This window comes from Bufo bufo, chromosome 4 (assembly GCF_905171765.1).
Source record: "Bufo bufo chromosome 4, aBufBuf1.1, whole genome shotgun sequence".
NCBI lineage: Eukaryota > Metazoa > Chordata > Amphibia > Anura > Bufonidae > Bufo > Bufo bufo.
Genome location: NC_053392.1, coordinates 178,544,965 through 178,563,649, shown reverse-complemented (window position 1 = coordinate 178,563,649; position 18,685 = coordinate 178,544,965). Strand labels below are relative to the sequence as shown.

Here is an 18,685-nt window from a genome sequence, read left to right as displayed (position 1 = left end):
TCCACTTCACTTGGCTCAAGCTCTATCCGTACTGCCAGGCTTGTACTTCTTAGCGAGGTGCTCCATGCCTCCTACCCTGTGGGAAAGCTGACTGGCTAATTAAAACTGATATTATAGTGCATATTTTAATCACGGCACAGTGCACTTACACCCACAGATCACATTCACATCCCCAGCCCATAATTATCCAGGCTGCTGCGTGACATTAGAAAAGGACAGATGAATTTTAAGCAGGCGCAGCAGGAAAGGCAGCGAGGGTGTGGAAAAGTGGGGGTCACCGATTGAAGTTTAATAGGTTGTCATGCTCCTTGTACCACTTCTAAACTTGCGCTACAGATTTCCACAGAAAGAAAAGCCTAGTGTAATTAGGTTACATTATTCCAAGACATGAGGCGGAGATGCTGCATATGGTGAGGCCAATAAGGACATATATTTTGTCATCTGCCTCTAGTGCTCCATAACAGTCCTGCATGTTTAGCTGGCCTTTACATTTTACATAGCTGTTGGCTATTCCTTCCAAAACCCCCATACACATGCATGCTCGATTTGGCTGAGAGGGAGTGAGCCGCTGACAGACCCCTCTGTCAGAAACGTATTTCCCTTAAAAATATTTGTGTTGGACATGATGAAATCCAACATGCTCAACCCTACTTTCCTGAATCCTGTTCTTGGGGGAACACCCCTTTACACACAAGATGGTCAACTGGTCCCACCAAACTCATCCAAGATTCATCTAAAGTGTATGACCTTCTTCAGACACAAGAAATATTTGGACACAGACCCAATCACCTTGGCAGGGCCACCAGTAATTTAATAAAGAGGAGATACTAATCGATCCCCCACTGATGTTTACATCTTCGTCCCTCCCGACACACAGGAAATGACTGCTCAGCCAATCACAGTCTGCTGACTGAGTGGTCATTTCCTGTCATTCCAGAGGGGCCAGAGAGGACCTAGCAAGTGCTGGAACATGAGTGGTGGTACTTGTGGATCTATTCGTTGGGTATCAATTTTTTATGCCATTTTGACCCTTTTTATTTAAAATGTATTAGCCAGTCAACCCCTTTAACGTCTCATGTAGTGGGGAAAATAACAGTGTTACAAAACTCTAAAGGTTAAGTAATTCATAAAATGCAATAAAAAGAAGTAACACAAAATCTGACTATGAGCGTGGAGGCAAACAAAATATACGAGACTAATACGAGAAGATGCAGCCTGGATTAAGGGATTATTCAGGACAGCGTGTAAGGAGCCTGACACACACGCAATGTGCTTTTTCCATGGTTTGTAGGAGAATGAACCAGGATATGATCAGAGAGTTTAGAGAATGTAATCCACCAGCAGCATTTTATTACAGCAAGTGCCACAAGGATGGCAACTAGAGCCGGTCACAAGAATATAAAAAGATATATTTATAAAAAATGAAAATAAATCTTACTCTGGAAAATATGATGAGCTCTTTAGGGAACTTTTTACCTTAGGCTACATTGCAGTCTATATTTGCCGTATGTGCTGGGAAAGAGGGTCCTTTTGGACCCAGTCCGGGCAATATATATAATATATATATCAGTCGGTTGCACTATTCCATTAGAACCAACCAATACCTCAGATATCATTAAACATAGGTCAAGGGGGCCTAGAATAACATGAACCAACTCATACAACAGAACTATCTAATAGCCCCAATAAATATACAAATAGTATTGTATAAAATATAGCAAAAATGGAAATACATACACATATGGAAATACATATACATAAGTGAAAACATGGGGGAGGAAAAGCCCTAAGGACCCCTCCACCAAAGAGCCCCTGGTGATAGAGACCACCCGAGAGCAACTACAGGTCACAGAACTATGGGAAATACAATAATGGTGCCAAAAACATAATAATACATATATGCAGCCTGGTTAAGTACCGAGTATAAACACAAATGGAGGAATGCTTTACATTGGAAGCAACGGTTCCCTCCAGTCCTGCATTGTGTAGAAACCATTGGGGGGGGGAAGAAACCTGTGCCCCATATCAAGGATGCATAATAGCAAATCTACACAGCAGGGCATAAATACACAGACTGCATGGCAAATAGTATCAAAATGGTAGCTATAACGGCATGAGTAGATTACCCATAGCAGACAGGTGACCCGAGGCTCCCGGTATACTGATGCCTCAACGCGCGTTTCGCCAACCCACTGGCTTCGTCAGGAGGCTAGGTTGCACTATTCCATACAGACGCATCCATTAAAACGATGGGCGACGTATGCCATTGTATATATAGCGGCATCTATTAGAGGTATACATTGTGGAATCCTCCTGATGTATGCCAATGACCACCGAACAAATACAGTGGGGCAGATTTCCTATTTATTTATTTTTTGGGTGCTTTGCATCACATTTACTGGTTTACACACCTTTCTAAGCATTTTATCTCTCTTTCAACATTGGACCCCACTTCTCGATAAAGCGGCCTGGCTTTGTTGTAAACATGGCATGATGTGAATGCGCCTCCATGCCCAAGAAATGCCTCAAAATGTTGGAGCAATTTGAAGCGAAAATAACCAAACATATAGGTGGCATAAACTTAGACTAGACCGTTTTTTTTTCTTTTCAGTAATGACAAATTTTTGGCACAGGGGCCAAACTCTAGCATAAATCTGGCACAGGATTTACCATACTTTATCAAGATCCACGTGCCAGAAACATTTGTCTGTGACTATTTATTCTTAGAGTAAAGTGCGACACCTTTAGTAAATCTGCCCCAGTGTGAAAGGATCCTAACTGTGAAAAAAACACAATCTAGTCTCTTCCTAATTAGACCTGTTGTCAGAAAGTTAGCAGGTATTTAAAGGGATTGCTCAAGATCTAAATATTTTAGAGGTGTCTAGAAGCAGTAGAGACCGGAGGCACATGTGAAAACAATGTAGTCATTTGTGCGACCTTGTGGTGCATAGGTGTGTGTACAGAGTGGCGGTTTTCAGTTCCTGAATTCTGTTTTTCGGTTGCTGTTCTATGTGCACATCACAGACTCCGAGCCCAAGACAATAAACACTTCCGTTGTTTACTACTGGGCTGGTTGCTGCCATTTTATCAAGTATTCTGGCACTTCAGAAAGGAATGTGTAGATATACCACTAACAGCCGGAACGTTTAGAGCCACATGGAAAGAGCTTTGTTTTTTTATGCCGTTTTTGAAGCCAAAATCAGGAATGGATCATTAAAGGAGAGAAAGCGTAAAGGCTAGATTCGACTTCTCCTCTTTTTTAAATTCACTTCCAAAGAAGCACCAAGAAACTTGACCGTGTGGTCGTACCCTAAGATCGGTCAACCATCTAATGTATATGATGGTGTCCCAAGTCTCCTCCAACAGCAGATACGTTAAGAAACAAGGGTCGGCCTTTGTGCTGAAGAAAAATAGACCTCTGCTTGAGATGATTGGCCACAGCTTACCCCGCCTTATTGACACTACTCGGCTTTAAAAAATGTAGACAACCATAGACCCCCCAACACAGCAATATATATATTTTTTTTATGTATATTAGCAGCATATGGATATGCAATTTGACATATTTCGAATGTGATTTTCACCATAAGAGCTCGCAAGGCAGAGTGGTCTACAAACTATATCCTGCGGTATAACTGGCTTATGCGAGCTTCATGATCTCATAGGAGACAATCCAATCAAGAAATTAGAGTAATATACTTGATCGAAGGTAAACAGCCCTCGAATGAACCGCTTAGTCCATGCCTCCGTACAGTGACAACCAGCAGGATTTAGACAGAAATGTGCCCTGCCAGGCAACATACCAATATGTAAAGGTCACATAGGTAGGTGCCACACCACACTAACTGTTTATTTGGTGGGAAATGAGCAATTCCGATGAAGTGGAGTTGCTTTTGTGTTACATCCTGCTTTGCTGATAAGGACTTTTTGATAAGTAAAAGCCATTAGTAAAGATGATTGTTTGCAAAAAACCTTTGTGTAAGGGCTAAACGGACCAAGGAGCAAAGTCATCAATTAAAGGAACTGCAGACAAATGGCTTATGTGCTGTGAAACGAAACCATGGGGGCTTGTTAAGACAACACTGCGCATCAACACGTAGCCCTTGACTGGAGAGGTAACCTACATACAGTAAGACTCTTATGTAAAATGCAGGTCAGCCGCAGTGCATGCCATCTGCGCCCTCTAGTTATGAGTCCTAAACGCATTAGAATAATCAGTTTTCGGTTTCTTTCGCATGACCTATCTTCCTAGAAGCCAGCCCTCTCCATCTACAAACATGTATTGGGCACATTTTACATGGAAAACTGCACCAAATGTGTTCAGGTTTAAATACTCCCGGAGAAAGGGCCAGTGTGAGGGGCCCCATCCTGTAGCATTGCATCGACACCATTGAAATCAGGTTCCTATGAGCTCCGGCTTGTCCACCACAGCCGAGGGCAGTGCCCGATGCTGCGCTCAGCAAAAGCATTCTGGCTTCAAACACGCAAGCATTTTGTTTGTTCTTATTTAAGAATAAAGATCTTAGACACAAAAAGTGCTGGACTTTCCAAATCTTCAGCAGTTTGTGTCTGAGAAGGGAAGCCGAGAATAAGTTTTGCTATGGACGGGGCAAATTAAATAGGAAGCCAAGAAAAGTCAATTGTAAAGAGCGTGGGAGCGAAGCACAGAACTGCCACCGAGGTTTTGCCGTAAATTGCACTAAGCTACCAGGCCTTGAAGATATCTTCAGCCCCTAAAGATACCACAGCAATATAATAGGGTAAGGAGATAGGGACAATGGCCTATATCTCCAAGAGAACCAGTACCATGCTGAGGTGAGCATAAAGCATCTGATCCTGTGCCCAGTCAACCCATGTACTACCAGTGGGAGTCATTTCTGGTCTTCAACAATTATAACAGGCAGGGGCACCTCGTTCCCAACTAACAGGGGCACCTTCTACGGAATACTACCAAAAAACACCTCAGTAACGTCCTGTGTTTGAAGAAGACGTTCTGTCCTCCCCCTAGTCATCATTTCCTCACATTTTGCTCATGGAAGATGATTAAAGGTAATGTGTCACCGGCCTGATAACTCTCATCTTCTGTAATCTGCTGGAATGAATTGTGCAAGCCCATAAAGTGTGCCGATGGCAGAATGCAGGAATGTTATCTTGCACCACCCTCAGTAAACACCTCAGAGCGCTCCTTATTTCGCTGTATACGCCATTACACATATGGCATGGGTCAAACGTGACAATCCCATTCAAATATGTAACACATGGTTCACAGCAAACGCCACACGAAAAAAATGCAGCTTGTAGGCAAGGCATAGAGCGCAGAAAATGTCAGACGGGCTGACAGCGAGGGGTATGGGGCGGTCAGCTCTGCTTGTTAAGGGCTCGTGCACACCACTGTAGCCCGTTTTGCAGTCCACAAATCACGGATACCGTGCGTGTTCCGCATTTTGCGAATAGAACGTGATAGAACAGTCCTATCCTTGTCTCCAATGCAGACAAGAATAGGACATGTTCCACATTTTTGCAGATGCCACGGAACGGACATACAGATGCAGATGGCACATCATGGAAGTGACCAGCAAAAAATGCGGATCGGAAGCGAACAAAAAACATACGTTTGTGTGCATGAGCCCTAACACTGTATTACGGCACACTTAAACATGGGCGTAGGAAGTATCATGAAGGGATAAAGGAAAAGGCTGCAGAAAAAAACAAAAAACAAATGCTATGTGGTCAGCAAAGAGTTAAAGCAGCATGAAGCGCGACCGGGCTGACGTACAGGCGACAGATGCTCCCAAAACTCTAAACTGTTTATCTGGCGAGACAAATAGTGAATACATTTGTGAGCAAGGAATCTCCAGGACGACACTTCAAAGAGCCCCGACTTCTTGGCTCGTCGGCTTAGAAACCAATTTGTTTCATTTCATATGGAAATGGGAAAATATGCCGCTGATGGTACCCAGGCCGCCCACAGCATGTATTTAAAGCCTCTTTGACGTTCCCAGTACGCTGCAGCTTTGTCACTGGTGGTGCCAAGTCCTGGAAAGCATCACGTTAATTAAACATACCACGCCGACATATTGTAGTCTGCAGCGCTCATGACTGTCCTATTACGTACGGGCAACATTTCAGCTCTCACCCTACTCTTTCGAGACAATTCTTACCTATCCATCCCATACGTATAAGACTGAGGAGCACACCTACAACGTCACCATCACAGGTAGGGTACAAGCGGTCCTCCAGACGCTTATCTCCAAGAATGGCCTGGAGCGGCCCACCATTATGCTTACTTTTTCTTACTAAAACTGGCCATACACATTCAACAGCTGTCGGAGGAACCATCATTCCGCCAACAGCTATCTCTAGCGACCCCGTCCAGGCCCGTCTGAAGGACACCTACGGGAGAAGAAAAGGATAGGACAAAAATATTCATTTCGGATGTTGTCTGGGGGGAAAGAAAGCATTCACGTACATAAATGTAAAAAAGAGGAAGGATATATAGAAGTCTATCCTAACAAATACGGCCTGATCTTTCTTTTCCATACAGTGGTGTGATGACAGGAGGCAAGTCATCCATAGCTGACTGGAATATATAGACACTGGGTGGTATGTCCATCTAATGCGTGTATCATGACGGACGTTCATTAAAGAGACACTGACGTAGGACACGTCTGCAGCGTAGTCCTGTGTTACCAAGACTGACTGTAGGCTTCTTCATAGGATTAGTGATCAGCCCCCGTGGCCACTACAGAATCGCTTCTATACATAGGTGGGAATAATGTCTCTTTATAGGATTTTCTACTATAATCTGTGCGTCTACTGCTCCTTTAAGACTGACGAAGAAACTGAGTGCTGCAGATCTCTGGCACACGGAAGGGTTCTAAGGTCGCGCTGAACATGTGTGCATTCCTTCCAGTGGGAATAATCAATTAAGTAGCAGTTTGTGATTACAGCGAATAAACATCTCTCCTCTCTGCATTAGTGTTGGAAGTAGGATGGAAAGGAAAAAAAACAGGTTTGCTTTGTAAGATCTGACGGAGGTTGTCAGCACGTTGTAACGTAAAGGTAATTAAATGTAAAAATACACCGCAGTAGTGTACGGTAAGGATAGAAATGACAGCAAATACTGGAAATCTCAAAGCATGAATTATTAGTGACTAGTGTTGAGCGAACTTGTGTTTTAAGTTCGGAGTCCAAAGTTCGGGCTATCGAAGAATCCCCTTATGGATTCCACTACCAGGGACCATAGAAGGCATGCGGCGTGGACATAGACGGTATCCGTATTTCGTGGATCAGTTGTATACGGACCAAAATGCGGGCACGGCCGTTTGCATGAAGCCTTAGACCTATGCAATTGAATACAATACCAGCCTATGGACAAGTGTGGGGGTGTAGGAAAAACGGCACATCCTCGTCTCTACTGTTATACCGCCCCCTTTCAAGTAACAGTACCCATAGCAAGCAAAAATATTAGTGTTAGATCATAATGAAATTACTGCTGATACTTGTGTCTCTGCAAGTAACAGTGCGCGGAAAGCTGGCGGATACCAGGCTCAAAGGCCAAAGTACGACACGGTTCTCAGCCCATGTACACAGCTCTACAGAACTGGACATGCCTTAAAGGGGGTTTTCAACTTTGGACAATTCCTACTGGTTAGAAGGGTCCCTTGACAATGAAACTGGTCATACACCTTAGACTTCTGTTGGTTGAATATTGCTCCTGCTAAGAGTTAGACCTTACGCACATGACTGTAGTTTCGCGTGGCTGATCCACCTTTTTTGCAGATTGCACGTGGACTCGTTCATCTAAATGCGAACAGCACACAATAGTCATCAGTGTGTTGTCCACATCCGTGTGTCCGTTCTGGAAATTACAGAACATGTCCAATTCTTGTCCATTTTTCTACGAATGGGAGTGAGAAAATGCACGTGGACAGTACCCTTATTTTGCGGATCTGCGGTTTGCAGATACGGTCGTGTAGATAAGGCCTTGCTCCAACACACCTGACCCTCGTTTCCACTGCCATCTGCTGTGAGTGGAGCCCTGGAATATATAAAACTTTATAGAGGGTCCTTCCAAAATCAGCAGGTTCGTCCGACATTCACCAAGTGTGTACGGGCACCTTGAAGGGTTTCCCCAGGATTTAACAGCTGACGACCTATCCTTAGGACAAGGTATCAGTATCAGATCGGCGGGGGTTTGACATAGCTCCGTCCGTTGTGTACCCGGTGGAGCTGGTTACCGCAGCATTGTTCCCACTGAAGTGAATGGCAGCAATGCTGTACTAACTAGGGGAACCCTCTTTACACAGATTACAAAGAGAAGCTCTCCATTCTGGCCAAGAGATGAGGACCCTGAACAGAGGACCCCCTTCCACTAACTCACTCAATTTGCTAATATATGAAAATGGGTTTTCTAAACCAGACAACCCCAGTACTATTCTAATGAAGAGATAGCTGTGGTGTAAATAACTGTTCCACACATGTATATGACTGGATTCACCACCTTCATATTCGGATGTGTCACTGCCCAACTGATCCCGATGATGCCCATGCCTTCAGGTCAGTGGGCCGTGACTCATCCATGTATAACACGTCCGGCACACTGGACCTGGAATCCAGCCTAAGGATTATTTATCCACATACGGTTACATCCAAGCAATAAAAGCTGAACATCTCCAACTGGAAATCAGACTGATGTGGGTACCACAACCCATAATGCCACACATGATTCGTGTACCAGCTGTTGAAAGTCTGAGTCACTCATTATGTACAGTCCTGTGTACTCAGACTAGGAGAAGTTTATCTCAGGTCATGTTCCAGGTGCCACTATAAAATAAATAAATGGTGACAAAACTGTTTCTATAAGTTACCGACGTAGAACAATGGGTAATGTTATGGATGACGGGGCACTACTTTCTTCCAGTGCCAAGGAAACTGTGTTTAAAACCAAGAGGCACAAACAGCTTCTAGCCATTGGTTGCCAGCGAAGCTCCTCATACTTGTCCTCTCATGACCAGGAGAAGTGCTGAGCCGGCTCGCCCTGGTTCTGCAAGGTTTGCTGAGCCTGTCCGACCACAAGAGATTAATAGCTCTGGCCAAGTAATGTGGGAACAATGCAAATCATAGGCCACATTGGCTTGTTAGGGAGCATCTCAGAAAGGATCAACACTCAAATTATTTGTGTCCTGTTACCAAGCAACTTTCCATAGCCCTGACCTACCCTGGAGACAGAGGCTGAGGTGGCCATGGAAGGCACTGATAAAGACCTTTTCTCAAGAATAGAGCTTCAACTGACAGCGACCTGAAACTTGGAACCAAATTTCTAGATGGCACCTGGGATCAATTTTTCTTGAGGGATTTATACTATAGCCCAAACAAGTAACTGACATAAGTGAGAAAAAGAAAAAGTGTCAAGACTGCAATAATAACAGCCAGATCCAATAAAGACATATAGACGAAGTGTAATAAGCACATAAACAACTGAAGACTATACTGTGAAGCTCCGGGCATTATGGAGCCACATGGAAAGATCTTTGGGGACGGCCACACGGTCAGGTTTCTGGAGGCAGTTTTGGAAGCCAATATCAGGGGTGGATGATAAAAGAAGAAAAGTATAAAGGACAGATACAACTCCTCTTTTTTTTTTTTTCATTCACTCCCAGGTTTTGGCTTCCAAAACTGCATCAGGGAACCTGACCGTGTGGCCGTACCCTTACAATGTGTATGGGCACACACGTGTTGTATTTGACTATGTGCAGTCACCGGACCTAAGCCGCACAGCGGTCATTATCCTCGCTGCATGTGAATGGGGTATGAAATGACCCATCCACTTGCAAATCTAAAAGTGTGAACATGCCCTAACTTATGTTCAGACACAAACCAAGTCAATGTACCGCTACATTCAAGTCAATGCAACCTTAACCAATAGGAGAGCATCACTGGCACTGCCCACTTCTAGTACTGTTCCATAATACGTCATTAGCAATTATCCCCCCCCCCCCCCAAAAAAAAGCGCCTGCCCAGGTAAGACTTTACTCACCAGTCCACGTCACATTAACACTTTGTACAGTTGTTTTACGTGCGATGAGGCTGATTTTCAGAACGCCTGCTGAGCCACAATAGCGGCTCTGTGAATTAAGCAGGGTTAGGTGATTTAGCAAATCACATCAAATAAAGTGTTTTGAAGTATTCTAAGTATCTAAGCCCCAAGATCCCTTCTTAAACGCTGCTGCTTGAGTTATTAGAATAATAACATAAAGGAATTTTCTGGAGGAGGACACCGCTATATCTTACGTGTAACATTCCATTTTGGGGTAAAAAGTGAAAAAGCACCAGTCACCTCTCCTGACGTGTCTGTTTTATTAACTACTTGCACCCTTTATGTAATAAACTTACATGAAAAGATGTTCCAGAATTATGTTGCACCATTCTTGTACGAGAAGATTATGAATGAATTCTCAGCCGTCCGTTGGGGGTGAGTCCCCGTACAGTCAGAGCACTGAGTGGATAGTGTCAAACTGTGCAGGGACACGTGAAACACCAAAGTATATCAGAATTATATTAAAGTAAATACACCAAAGGTAATAATCATGGTGAAACAATTCATATCATTTAGCATTGAAGATTCTCACAAGGCAACAATATTATTAGAAACATCTCTTGTAGTGGAGGCGGTCGGGGGGGGGAGGGGGGGGGGCAGGAACTATCCAATAACAAGCATATACACGTAAACCAATGAAAATGACAATAAATAGTATTAGATGGACGGTTGAATCTAGAACATGATTGGAAAATAATATCCAAGTGGAAAAAATACAAGGCAAAAACCAACCAGCAAATAGTACTCCTGCTCAGATCCAGACCACCACCACGCCCGCCCCAAAACGCGTTTCACGGTCAGCTTCCTTGTTATTGGATAGTCCCTGCCCCCGACCGCCTCCACAAGAAGAGATGTTTTTATTAATAATTTGTAACCATTGTGAGAATTTTCTATGCTAAATAAAATGAATTGTTCCATCGTGATTACCTTTGCTGTATTTACTTAAATGACTGTAATATGATTCCCATATACTCCGATTGGTGTTTCATGCGTTTTGAATTAATATATACAGGTGAAACTTGAAAAATTAGAATATCGTGCAAAGTTCATTTATTTCAGTAATCCAACTTAAAAGGTGAAACTAACATATGAGATAGACTCATTACATGCAAAGCGAGATATTTCAAGCCTTTATTTGGTATAATTTGGATGGTTACGGCTTACAGCTTATGAAACCCCAAAGTCTCAATCTCAGGTCCCCTTTGCTCAGGGGGTATGGATTAATTAGCAGACTAGAGTGTGACACTTTGAGCCTAGAATATTGAACCTTTTCACAAAACTCAAATTTTAAGCTGCATTAGTGCAATTCCTTTTAATTTGCTTTACTGAAATAAATGGACTTTTGCACGATATTCTAATTTTTCGAGTTTCACCTGTAGTTTTTGTTCAACATATTCAGGGAACGTTAGTGTTTTGGTGTTCATATGCAGGTACACCCCCCCTTCCCCCCAACTGGTAACAACCAGTTGGGCCTTTATTGCAGATTGCTGGCAATTCATTCATAGACTGCTAGCAGGAATAATAGAGGAATGGCACAACATAAAATTATCTAAAAAGATGCTCCAGAATTGTTAATACATGGGAAATGCAAGTTACTAAAACAGACATGTCAGGCGAGGTGACAGGTCCTCTTTGAGAAGGTCCATAACAGAAATCCAATACAGTAGATGAAATCAACTTCCAAGGATGAAATACTTACTGATATCGCATTTTAATCCGGTCGCTATCAGGGCTACAGTACAGTCTTTCCATATGTTCCTGCGAATCGTCCATTACACTTTGCCATACGCCCGTGGCTCTCCTTCTCACTTGCCAATGATAGGGCAACACCGTGTGATGTTTTTGGCAATCTTTACCATAAAAACACAAACCTTGTAAAAACTCAACACAAATGTCCACCCCGTCTTTCTGATGGACGTGGTATTGCAGCTGATTTAGAAGTTCAAACACAAGAAGTAGAGACGCCTCCTCGGTTTTGTCCTCAAATATCCCAGCGTTATTGTTTTGGCTCACATTGTATTGGTCCAGACAGCTGGTGTCCTGGAATAACCCGGATGAGTAACTCTCTAACATCTTGTCCAAGGAGGTGGCGTTGGTAGAATCACTAGAATTTGTCTGTATGAGAGGATCCTGGAAGGAGCTGTTGGCAGTGGTAGGAACGGTTCCACTAGTGCTTTCGGATGGAAATGTCGGCTCTGGGCTCTCCATCGCATTGGACTGGTCTTCATCAAGATCTTGGCTTGTGTGAACGGATGTCGTGTGCTCCGCCACCGGCCTAAGACTGGGATCCCCAGATATTAGTGCACTGTTCTGAGGGCAATGTTGGTCAAGGTCTAGTGCCTTCTTGACAAGGGGTTCACATAAGTTACTAGCGTTCCCAGCCTGATCATTGGATACAAATATTCCATTAAGAGTCCCAGATCCTAAAAAACTAGTAAAGATTGGCCGCAAAGCTTGAAGGGTTTCAGGGTTTAAGATTTTTTGGGCCGGTTTCTTTTTGAAACATGGCTTCACTGGAGGAATTTTGTCAGAATGTCTGGAACAATCCACACTTGACACTTCTGGAATCTTTAAGGTACAGTCTTTTTTCATTTCCGCATCCAATAGTTGCAAGGAGCCTTCCATATTGCCCAGCAGTCTCCAGTCCGGCCTACATATAGAAAAAATATATATATAACTACACGGGAAGACGTATGTTTAAAACCAAGACTCCTTAAAGTACACAATGGGGGAAGACGCCACCATCCATTGTCATCCGTACATATGGAAGCAGACATAAAGGTATGCATGCTGCACACTGAAGAGCTTTGCTTCTTGGTATTTAAAGCCACAAATACCTTGAGCTCATGGCTCCACGAGATTTTTGCACACGTCTTACCTTTTAATGACACTACGGCACACAAAGCACACAATGTATCACAAACAGGCCTAGCAAAACACACAGGCTGACTACAAGGCACCCTTGAGGTTACATGCGTGCGTACACACCCTGTCTCACTCACTATCTCGCGCGCCGACACACACCCAGTCTGACACATTCACACAGCCAGTTCTTCATTCCCAAGTGCAAGACTTGGTGGCGCACACACACCCAACATCACACATCTGCTCGAAGAACGTGGCTTCATTTCTGGGAGTCTTATCAGGAACCACATTGGAAGCCATTAGTCTATTCATCCTGACGGACGGCTCAGATGTGGTGACGCACAGGAATGCCCTCTTTACTTTTTATTTGGGGCTCTGGAGGCATTTGGAAAGGTTTCTAAACCACTTCTATGAAGTGTACACCACAGAGAACATGTCACCCTGGATGAGACATCTGATGGCAAGGAGTACTGTCACGGTAGGATTGGGTCAACTCAAGGAAGTGGTGGCAAACCTTCACAAGTACCTATAATATACACTGACATACTGATTCCCTGCTGGCCAGCGTTGCCGGCAGTGTCACATTATAGATGTTGCCTCTCGCTCCTCCCCCATTCTGTTCTATTCTCTATCAGCAGCGCACCCCTGACTATACAGGAAGATGTGCTGCCGATAATCCGGCATCTTTCCTCCCCAGAGTTTGCTAGTTCATTGGCTGCCCAATTATACGAGACGATTATCGGGAACGAGTGTTCCTATTCCCGATTATTGGCCTCGAAATCATGCAGTGTAACAGGGCCTTAACTTTTCACACAACTTTACATAAATCAATAGTACAGGCGACCATAAGAAATTTTGTAATATGTCTCAGAGAGAAATGTCTAGTTCTCGCGTCATCAGCTTTTTACCTCCTCCCTCCGCAGCTAACTGCTTTGCTCTTTGAAATTTGCTTTGAACCCGTCCAGGACAGGAGCGGTTCACTGAAGGATTAGATTACACATGTCAACGCAAGTCTATACAGTTCAGCCATAAAATATGGGCTTGTTCACATCTACTTTTTTCCCTTTGCGGTGCTCTGTCATGATCACAGCGCTGGATCCGGCACATGACCCCACTGACTATAAAAGAGTCTGTCCGGTTTCCGTCATTTTAACTGACAAAATATTGCTGCATACTGGGCTTTTTGGTCAGACGTGAACACAGCAGGTAGTGTTTTAGTACATTCCAGTGCAAAAAAAAAAAAAAAGGCCTATATAGAAGCATAAAAAACAGTATACACAACATATATTGGAGGTGAGCCTCGATCCCATCATTACTGATGGTAAAAGGAGTATGTCTTCTCAGGTACGCCAAGTGCAGTGCCTACAGGAAAGTGTCATGACAACTGCAGATACAGTCAGGCACTGATCACCGCCATGCTCCATATTCCCACGGGCGTACCCCTTGTTGCGGGGAGATATAGAGCCCACTATAGTGAATATTCCAACAGGATATAAGATATACTCTATTTGCAAAGCTGACCCATTCTATATACTTAAAGGGAAAGTGTCGTCAGCAAATGACCTACTGTTTAAATCGAGTTTTTATGTTAAACATATTTTTAAAATCATTTTTGGTGATCTTGTTTTTACTTTACCAGGTCGCTATCTATATTTAAAAAACACCAAAACACCTAAAATCCTTCAGTTTACACTGGCCGCTAGGCCTAATATTAGGCGTCAGTGTACAGATCGGCAGTCATCTCATTATCATCACAGGCAGGATTACAACGACAGATATGACCTATATGTACATAACAGGAAAGTGCAGATAAGGCTGTGACAATGACCTCTGCCCAGAGCAGGCCTAGATAACTCTCTATGGCCATGTGGCTGCCGTAATGCATATCTATAAATGCTACAGCTTAGGCAAGATGGCCGCCCCCATAATCATATTCAGGAAAAAATAAAAATAAATCTACAATCAGACAATAAAACGGATTAAAAAGAAGGATGTGTGTCGCTACCTGGTAGAAAGAAATGATAGGCGACACATTCCCTTTAAGGAGTCAAAGTCAACGATGTCACGGAGCTCCAGGTCTCGTTCACTCCGCTATGTATAGGGGCTTTCTGGATGTTCTCAGACCCGGGGAGATGTGACGCCAGGTAGTGATCAGTACTTCCCATCAGTGAGGAGAACAGAGAACCACTGCAAACAATACCGACAAGGTTGAGGAGTGCCCCTTTAAAAAGGTCGAGGCTGAGGAAACTGCAGGGTTTAGTAAGTTCACCACTTCTGCCTCTTTCACCCGTTTCCTGACATTATGTAAAGTAGTGAAATGTGTACAATGATTGCCCCTCCCCCACCAGGTTACATCCGCTCACGAGCAATCGTACGCCATTATAAAACCAAGATCAGTGTGTCCCGTGAATGAGGCAATACTCCTGTCAAAATGACATAGCAGAGCCCGTCGGGTGACAGAAGGGGGCTTCTAGGAAAACAGGCATGAGGCAATTCAGCGGGAGGTTTTCATGGCAACTTATGGGAATTGCATCAAGAGGGAAAAAAACAACAAAAAACCCATAATGAGTTCATTAAAGCGTGGCAGGTAGGTCCCCTGAGCATTACTGACATCCCCTACAGTAGGTGCTCCCATTATGTATGTTCTGTAGCTCCACTGACAATAGAAATTAACCCCTAAAATGCCAGCATGGACACCTGTTAGGTCTACAAAATCAGCACGGCACGTATGTAGTCCCAGATTCCAGGGTACGGTGATCATATAAAGAATCACTGTCCTGCTACCTCCATGTGCGGCAGAGTGCACAGCGCAATCGCATCCTGTGCACCTCCTCTCTGCGCATATACTGTATACAGTCACTGGAGGGACACAGGCTATAATCCCACCGGGAGCCATCCCCAACCACATCCCTCATGATCAAGAGCGACAACCAATGTGTGGAAACTTTCCTGATCTCTTCAAATCAAGCTTCTGACCATTGTGGTAACACAGCTGCTATCCAGTATCATACAGAATACTGTCACTGACGGGTACTGCAGGTATGGATTCAGTATACGTGGTTGTATGGTCCCTGTGCGAGACGTGTACTGCTGGTATGTAGGATGTATGGTCCCTGTACGGGACGTGTACTGCAGGTATGTAGGATGTATGGTCCCTGTACGGGACGTGTACTGCAGGTATGTAGGATGTATGGTCCCTGTACGGGACGTGTACTGCAGGTATGTAGGATGTATGGTGAGGTCCCTATAAAGGATGTGTACTGCAGGTATGTAGCATGTATGGTCCCTATAAGGGATGTGTACTGCAGGTATGTAGGATGTATGGTCCCTATACAGGACGTGTACTGCAGGTATGTAGCATGTATGGTCCCTATAAGGCCTGTGTACTGCAGGTATGTAGCATGTATGGTCCCTATAAGGGATGTGTACTGCAGGTATGTAGGATGTATGGTCCCTATAAAGGATGTGTAATGCAGGTATGTAGGATGTATGGTCCCTATAAAGGATGTGTAATGCAGGTATGTAGCATGTATGGTCCCTATAAGGGATGTGTACTGCAGGTATGTAGGATGTATGGTCCCTATAAGGGATGTGTACTGCAGGTAGGTAGGATGTATGGTCCCTATAAGGGATGTGTACTGCAGGTAGGTAGGATGTATGGTCCCTATAAGGGATGTGTACTGCAGGTAGGTAGGATGTATGGTCCCTATAAGGGATGTGTACTGCAGGTAGGTAGGATGTATGGTCCCTATAAGGGATGTGTACTGCAGGTAGGTAGGATGTATGGTCCCTATAAGGGATGTGTACTGCAGGTATGTAGGATGTATGGTCCCTATGAGGGATGTGTACTGCAGGTATGTAGCATGTATGGTCCCTATAAGGGATGTGTACTGCAGGTATGTAGGATGTATGGTCCCTATAAGGGATGTGTACTGCAGGTATGTAGGATGTATGGTCCCTATAAGGGATGTGTACTGCAGGTAGGTAGGATGTAGGGTCCCTATAAGGGATGTGTACTGCAGGTAGGTAGGTGGCTGAATGCCATGAAGGTGTTGGCAGCACTGCAGACTGGAGCAGACAATGCCTGCAGCACTCAGGTCTACGGCTTCACCCACCTGGTGCCAGTCAGTGCCCACAGAGAAGCAGCACACAGCTCTATGTGGCTCCATCATACCAGTTGTGGATCCTCCTATAGAAGAGCCTGTGCAGACCAACATAGGAGACAGGCTAGAGACTATGGGGCTCACTGTGCCCCCCCGAGGAGAAGACTTTATTAAGGTGGCGGGGATCCTGTGACAAGTCCAGAAGCCGGAGAGTGTCCCCTACATGTCCACACATATACACCAACACCGACACCCAGTATACACATATGGAGTACATATGCTAACTTGCACCGTATTTATGAACGTGGTGCATGGTTTTTATGAATTTGCCTAAAAGCGCCTATTTCAGTGAAGGTTATCTGGTGAGAAGGAGCGACCGCTTCCAACTTTTACATAAATATGACTGATTTATTGGTAAAAGCTGACCAGCCCCTCACCCACCTCACAAATGCAACTTCTGTCACACAATGATGCCTGTGACTCCACTCTCTATCCTATATATATATATCACACAAAGTATATACCTATGAAACACACACATACATATATATACACATACATACATATATATTTATACACAGACACATACATACATATAGACACACGTACATATATATACTACAGACACATATACATGTATATATACACGCACATACATATAGACACATATACATGTACTACAGACACATATACATGTGCATACATATAGACACATACATACATATAGACACACGTACACACATATATACATGTACACACACACACACACATATACACACACACATGTACACACACACATATACACACACACACATATACACACACACACATATACACACACACACACACACACACACATATACACACACACACACACACATATATACACACATGTACACAAACATACACACACACATATACACACATATATATATACACACACACACACACACACGTAGACAGGTCCACTTATCTGCACAGACACATTCCAGTCCTATCAGCAGGAAACCCCCCGGCCTCCCACTACGTGCTCCCAGGATAGTCCTTTGTTCTGTCCCAGCAGTAGGCTGCACTTCCAGCTCCGCAGTCACATAAAGTTATCAGGGAGAAGTCCGGAACAGGATCACTTACCTGCCCGAGGATCGCCCCTGGTCTGGGGAGAGAAGCAGCAGCAGCCTGCTATCCGGTGGCTGAAGCTGTCTATGAGGAGCTGGGAGGTTTCCAGGTCCTACCCGGCTCTCTCCTCTGTACGTGACAGGCGCCCCATCCCCGCTGTGTACAGTGTGCGCTGCCGCCCGCGTCCTCACAAGTCATAGAGCCCTAGAGCCACCCACCGCTGCTGTGCACGACTCGGGGCGGAGCCTGGGCTCATCATAACGTACAGTAGAGGCTTCTAGCGCCACCTAGTGGACGTGTCGCGGAATGCCTCCTCTCATGGTGTCATAGATCCCAATTGCGACGATAACTGATTAGCTGTTAGTAAACCACCTTAACCCCTTCAGGACCCTGCCATAGTTCATCTTAAGGACCAGGCAATTTTTTGCCAATCTGACCAGTGTCACTTTATGTGGTAATAACTTTAAAACGCTTTTACTTATCCAGCCATTTCTCATCACAT

At 44.2% G+C, this 18,685-nt stretch overlaps 1 protein-coding gene across 1 annotated transcript in view; it reads right to left on the bottom strand.

Moving 5' to 3' along the window:
• Positions 1-18,360, bottom strand: part of LOC120997832 (TCDD inducible poly(ADP-ribose) polymerase) — a 35,772-nt gene extending 17,412 nt beyond the window's left edge. The window contains exons 1-2 of the mRNA XM_040428140.1: positions 18,199-18,360; positions 11,799-12,749 (exon numbers count right to left, since the gene is read on the bottom strand). Of these exons, the coding sequence (XP_040284074.1) occupies positions 11,799-12,724 (926 nt within the window). The 5' untranslated portion in view covers positions 12,725-12,749; positions 18,199-18,360. The remainder of the gene's footprint in view (positions 1-11,798; positions 12,750-18,198) is intronic.
• Positions 18,361-18,685: the final 325 nt, after the last annotated feature.